The 7147-nt window shown below is 46.3% G+C and overlaps 1 protein-coding gene across 1 annotated transcript; it reads right to left on the bottom strand.

Annotated features, from left to right (window-relative positions):
* Positions 1–1574: 1574 nt before the first annotated feature.
* Positions 1575–7020, bottom strand: LOC308171294 (uncharacterized protein; the record flags this gene model as incomplete). The annotated part of the gene is made up of 5 exons (XM_080546128.1): positions 1575–1745; positions 2254–2364; positions 3664–3809; positions 6609–6765; positions 6976–7020. 5 exons carry the CDS (start codon positions 7018–7020, stop codon positions 1575–1577), a joined length of 630 nt encoding a protein of 209 aa, XP_080402254.1.
* Positions 7021–7147: the final 127 nt, after the last annotated feature.

Below are 7147 nucleotides of genomic sequence, written 5' to 3'. Positions count from 1 at the left end.
CACATTCGCTCTTGGAAAATGTCACTACAGTTTCTGTAATAGCTTATTAATAAAGATTCGAAAAATTATGCTGACCATCGTATTATCTTAGTTTAATGTCATTTCAATGCATCATAGAACTTTTATTTACAACAAGCATAACACAAAAATCGCTATTATGCACCGTCTTTGCCTGTGAATAACACCGGCTGTGAATGTGGTAGAAACACAATACTCCTTTGCTAACTTCACCATCGGTATACGGTCATTTTGAGCCCTTAACCACCGCTCTGACACCCCGAGAAGTTATGCTTTTAACCGTAAACTCAATGAACCGGGAGTTCACCCGCTGCTGCTCGCAGCACCGCGCCTGCTGGTTGAAACTCCCGTTGACAGCGGGGGCAGAGAAAAGTTTTACCAGGGAATTCGCTCCGCGCTGTCGACCGTGATAGGAGTGTAGGATCGACACCATTCAAATGGTTTTGGATTCCCTGTCCTCTCCCCTATCCGGACACGTTTGAATTGTTATCCTAACCCACGGTAAACCAAAGTTATTAACCCGCAAAGCACCGCTTGCTGCTGGATGAAACTCCTGTTGACAGCGGGGGCGGAGAAAAGTTTTACCAGGGAATTCGCTCCGCGCTGTCGACCGTGATAGCAGTGTCGTATCGACACCATTCAAATGGTTTTGGATTCCCTGTCCTCTCCCCTATCCGGACACGTTCGAATTGTTATCCTAACCCACGGTAAACCAAAGTTATTAACCCGCAAAGCACCGCTTGCTGCTGGATGAAACTCCTGTTGACAGCGGGGGCAGAGAAAAGTTTTACCAGGGAATTCGCTCCGCGCTGTCGACCGTGATAGGAGTGTAGGATCGACACCATTCAAATTGTTTTGGATTCCCTGTCCTCTCCCCTATCCGGACACGTTTGAATTGTTATCCTAACCCACGGTAAACCGAAGTTATTAACCCGCAAAGGGCACCGTGTTTGTCCGTGAATAACACGGCACACAATGATACTACAGTTCATAAAGCAGACAAGTGAAGGCAGTGGTTTTAAGGGTTCAAAAAACATGACTTTATTATGTGTACATAGCTTCCTCTCTCTATTTCTCTTTCTCTCCAAAAAAATCACGGTTAGTAATATACCACATGCCGAGGAAAAAGTATACGATAGCTTCAAGTTCCTCCATGTCGCTGTTGTTGTGGCTGTGTTGTGTCTCGTGAAAATATATGTCACCACCATGGCGCGCTTTTATGACGCGTAACTCCGCCTACTATCTCCTACTCCTCCTACTAGTTCCTGGTCTGTTGTGTATAGTGGAAAACCAGAACTGTTCAAAAGCGTGCCGAAGCATGCCGACCCGAACCGAGCCGAAGCGACCCGGGCCGCTGATGGAAAAGCGCCATTAGTGAGCTCTTCTATCTCTTTTCACAAAACTTTCTATTGCATTTCAAGGCACAGACACAATTCCAAAAACCTTCACATAAATACCACAACAGTCTAAAAACTGTAATTAAACTATTAAAAGAGGGCATTACGTGGACAATTGATTTTAAAAAAAATGCTGGACACTGGAAATGTTCCCTTCCTTCAGTAGGAGTCATTGAAGCGCTGGGTGAGGTAGGCCCCAGCCTGGACTGGAGGATACTTGTCTGGCCCGTGACAACAGCTGACAACGGCCTCATCGTCTGGTTGCACGAAGAAGGCCAGAGACTGGCGTGTGCTCCTGTCACCAGCAGGGGGCAGCAGAACCCTATGGACCTAAGAGGGAAACGTTTGGGCTAAAACAATCATTCTCCAACAGCATGTTTGGATACTGGATTCTGATTGGCTAGCAACAGTGGTAAATATCTCAACGACCCACAGTTCAGACCGCATTTCCAGTATCAATGCGCCTCCCAATCAATCTGATTAAGAACACCTGTGCTGACCTACAATGCAATGGTTGATCTGGTTTATGGGACTTTATTCTCTGGCAGAAGGATATATGTATTCTGAAACGATTAACGATTGTACATACATGAATTTAATGTTACAACTGTGTATTTATTTTTGATATTATGTGGTGGCTGTTGTAGAAAAGCAATTGACCATTGGAGGGCGGGGGTTGTGGACTCATTTACCAAATGAGTCCACAACCCCCTTCCTCTCATGGTCAATTGCTTCCTTCATCATCCTTTCATCAACAAGTAAAAATTAACCAAAGCCATAACATAGCTAGTCTAAAACGTTTATCTGGAAACAGTTGAGGAAAGATGTGAAAACGTAGTGCAGATGTGAACACATCACTGGTCCACCTCTGCATCAGGTCCGCTATGTTGACCAGCACCGTCCCGGGGATGCTGGGGGCACACACATACTCCCCGGCCCGGCTGAGCACCTAGGGGGAAATATGGGACAGGGCCAGCATTAACTGTCAGTCATACAACGGATAGATCCGGTCCATTGTCTGCTATTGGTCAGTTTGGTCCATTGTCTCTATTGGTCAGTTTGGTCGATTCCCATAGAGTGAAATGCACAGGGCAGATTTCTCGTCATATTTCTTCACACTAACTATCATATCATCAACTATCATTTGGGGCGGCTGTGGCGCAGGAGGTAGAACCGCCGTCTAATGATCGCAAGGGTGGCAGATCGGCGATTCGAGCCCCGGGTGGCCACATGTCGAAGTGTCCTTGGGCAAGACACTGAACCCCAAATTGCTCCCAGTGTTCGGGCCGGCGCCTTGCATGGTAGCTTGCCGCCATTGGTGTGTGAATGTGTGAATGAGAGGCCGTTATCGCTTTGGATAAAAGCGCTATATAAGTATATATATATATATAATATATAATATATTTTTTTAGGGTACTTTTCTGTCACATTTCTTCCAACCATTTAAAGGTTACACACACACCTGGCACACTTTTATCAAGAAGGGTATTTCCAGTAAACGAAGAGTCCAAAAGACGTCTTTAGTAAGATTCTGTAGTCCATAAGACGTCCTAAAGACGTCACCTGGACGTCCTAGAAAGACGTCATCTGGACATCCTAGAAAGACGTCATCTGGACGTCCTAGAAAGACGTCACCTGGACGAACCCACATTCCGGCTTCCCTGAGGACGTCTTTTGGACTCTTTGTTTACTGGGTTAGCTGTGTTTGGTTTCTAGTGTAGTATATTGGGCCACGGGTGGTGGACAGGGGGGTGGATGTACAGAGTAGGCAGGATGTTGTGCCAACAGGTGCCGAGGTTCCCAGAGGACCTGAGAAGGAGGAGCTACGACGAGATGCTGTGGTGTTGCCAGAGCTAGTGGCAATGCCAGTGGAATTGCCAGTGGCAATGCCAGAGTTACATCCAGTGACATTACCAGCAATGCCTGAAACCGAGGGGACAGTGGAAAGCTGTCCAGATGCCAATGAACCAGCAACAAACGAAGCAGAGAGTGTTGACAGTCTGGAGGTCCAGCCTGGGAGTGTCCAAAGCTTGGACACCTGTGCTACTGAGGATGCTGGTGAGTGCCTGCATCATGCTTCAGATGATGCTGAGGGCGACTCCCCAGACCTTGATCAGCGTGGGAGGGGACCAGACGACTGCCTGAACCTCAATGACACTGACAGACGACGACCAGTTAGGAAAAGATTCATAACCAACAAGGTAATACACCTCACTAGCACATTGAATACAGAGACTGTTGCTGTTACCTGCAGACCTCCTTCGTGGCTCTGGAAGACCAGAGTGATGCTGCCGTAGTCGGAGTGTTCTCCACAGCGCAGCTGGCCCTCCTTCACGCTGCCTCTCTGCACCGGGGGGTAGTACAGGCTCCTCAGCGTGCTGCCGTTGTCATCGCCTACGGGGGGACGTACGGTATCTTACAACGGATAGACCTGGTCCATTGTCTCTATTGGTCAGTTTGGTCCATTGTCTCTATTGGTCAGTTTGGTCCATTGTCTCTATTGGTCAGTTTGGTCCACTGTCTCTATTGGTCAGTTTGGTCCACTGTCTCTATTGGTCAGTTTAGTCCATTGTCTCTATTGGTCAGTTTGGTCCACTGTCTCTATTGGTCTGTTTGGTCCATTGTCTCTATTGGTCAGTTTGGTCCGTTGTCTCTATTGGTCAGTTTGGTCCAGTGTCTCTATCGGTCAGTTTGGTCCATTGTCTCTATTGGTCAGTTTGGTCCGTTGTCTCTATTGGTCAGTTTGGTCCATTGTCTCTATTGGTCAGTTTGGTCCATTGTCTCTATTGGTCAGTTTGGTCCAGTGTCTCTATTGGTCAGTTTGCGTTCCAGCCGTGCCGATATCCATGACATACGCACGGCTAAATGGAATGTTGACACATATTTTCATATTACTCCGCGTTTGTATATATTACCGTTATCGAAGTTACATTCTTACCGTTGCTTAGCAACTGATAAACTAACTGTTCAGTGGATGAGTACACTTACAATAAAACAGTTACATTAACTCATTGACTGCCAAAGACGCCAATTGGCGTCTTATAGAATAGTAACGTTGACTGCCAAAGACGGCGTCTTATAGATTTTTTTTTTCTTTTTTCGCGGGGATCGCGTTATTGACATGTTCTACACCTAGCGAGTGAATTTCAGACTTGGGTGTAATGTATTTCGGTCCCAGATGGGGGCAGTAGTTCGATAAAAGCCTGGAGAAGGAAGTGGCTTGCTGTGGGTTGTAGTAAGGGCGAAACGGATCAGGGTATGTGCCAAACGCGGAGCATTGCGGCGCGGAGCATTGCGGAGCATCGCGGAGCAGCGCGGCCATCGCGCGACTCTTCAAACAGTTCAGAGTCGGATGATACAGAAAAAGTGCAGAAAAAAAAAAAAAAAAGTTCTGCAGAAAAAGCTCGTTTTCTCTGTTTATTGGTCAAAATCAGGTGTTTTTGCTGAAACCACCCTATGTTCTACGGCCGATTTCTAAACACTCAAAGAGGCTAGAAACAAACTTTCTTTTTCTGATGAAAGAAGAGAGTCTAAAGTTTTGGTAGATATGTTCAATGTTTATGTAGTCCGAAAAGTCAATATTTGGTGGGTCTTCAAAGTTCAGCAAAAATGCCCCAAAAGTCTGGCAGTGTGGAGCTCTCCGCTCTGAACATGGCTGGCAGTCAAATACATTAATTTAAAGTTTGTCTTGTCTTTCTTTTGTGAAATATCGATAGATAAATGTGGTAACCGTTGTATAAAAGCCTTATGGAACGAGAAGCCGTGGTATATCGTGGATGTTGGCACAGCTAGGGGGTGTAACGGCACTCCGCGAACTCCACCGATTAAACAACCATCCTCTCATTCTGTATTCATGCTTCACACACAGGCGCACAAACAGCCCACTCTGGGTCTCGTTTTTCTCAATTCAAACTAGTCTTCGTCTTAGTCACAAAGGGTGGATTGTGCATCAAATTAAATCCTGAACAAATTATATTCAATACTAAAAATAATTTGATTGCTTTGGTACATATAAAAGGGTTGTGTGTGATATGTGATATGTGATATGCCTCCTTCACCCGTGCAGCCAAACATACCCTTGTCAAAATGACCATCCTGCCCATATTTGACTATGGCGATACCATCTATATAGGATGGCATCTCAGTCTGCCCTCAGGAAACTCGACACACTCCATCACTCCGCCATTCGTTTTGCCACTGGTGCGCCTTTCACAACTCACCACTGTGTTCTGTACACCCTTGTAGACTGGACATCTCTTCACAGCAGACGGCTCTGTCACTGGCTTCATCTTATCTACAGAACCATACTTTGCAAAACACCTTTCTACCTCTCATCCCTTCTGCACCTCTCTCACCGCCCCGTCATCGTTCTAAGATCCAGTGATCTTGTCCGACTCACCATCCCCAAAGCCCGTACCGTTGTCGGTCGCAGTGCTTTCCGGTTCGCTGCAGCACACGACTGGAACACCTTACAAAACACCCTCAAACTCACCGCCCTCACCTCACTCACTGCTTTCAAACAAATCCTGCATCGAACCATAGTCGATCAATGCACCTGTTGATCACCGTCTCTCACCCATCCCATAACCCATCACTGCCTCATTTTAAGTACCCCTGCTCCACTCCCCCCGCTATCCCTCACCTCCGCTCTTCCTCACCCCTACCTCCTCCGTCTCTCTCCCCTCTCTCTGACTGTTAGTATTTTAATGCATCTGTATTTGCCATTGTTTTATTGTTTTATTGTTTTATTGTTTATTGTATTACTTAACCTTGTTTTATTTCTAGCTTCCCCCCCCCCCCCCAAAGAGCCACTGCTTTTTGGTCAGGCTGCATTTGTAAATAAGAATTTGTTCTTACATGTTTGCCTGGTTAAATAAAGGTTAAATAAATAAATAAAAATATGTGACTGTAAGGTGCTTCTTTCTTTACCAAAGTGGATGTGTAGATCAGTGATATAAGCACCACATTGCTCAAACTAACTGCCCCTCTGAAAACACAAAGATTGACTGACTGTCTTGAAACTGGTCGTATTCCCCCCCTCCCCTGGGAGTTGACTTTCTGGCCAGAACTACAAGTGAGAACTACAACGGCCACTAGGTTTTGCGGCGTGCCCTGCCTCGGTGTGCTCAACAGTAGTTACGGCCTTGCTTACACAGTACGAACCCCCCTGAGACCAGCTAGTCTACTACCTACTCCCTATGTGTCTGTGTGCACCAAGGAAGACGTCAGCCTCCAGGCCTAGGCCATGAGCCATCACCCTGAGCACCCGGAGGGAGAGGTCTTTACAGAGCAGGAAGAACGAGGACTGGGTCTCCTGGAATCCTGCCACACCTTCTGACGACGGCCACTCCTACGGAGCAAGAGGACTTACATAAGAACACCGAGGTCAATGAGGTCGACACACACACACACACAAATGACACTTCTGTATTTGGTCGTCCGAAACATCGTTTTCTCCCAATTTGTAAGTTCCAAAATCAACCACAGGTATCTTCATTTTGGGGATAATAGTGAAACGACGTGATAAATAAAAGGTGTCTTCAGAAGTATGCATACAGACTGCAGCGACACGTGTCTGGTAGCTGGCTTCCACCTCTTGAGTCATGTGACAAGCATGGGCCAATAGGATAAAGCATCACCTATTAACCCCTTCAGACCTGAATTATTACAACGTTTTTCTGACTCATATTCATATGACATGTTGAAATGAGGCTCAAACGATTTTTTTAAAG

This window comes from Nansenia antarctica (assembly GCF_963989245.1).
Source record: "Nansenia antarctica genome assembly, chromosome: 15".
In the NCBI taxonomy this organism is placed as follows: Eukaryota; Metazoa; Chordata; class Actinopteri; order Argentiniformes; family Microstomatidae; genus Nansenia; species Nansenia antarctica.
This window is presented reverse-complemented; position numbering and strand designations above follow the sequence as displayed.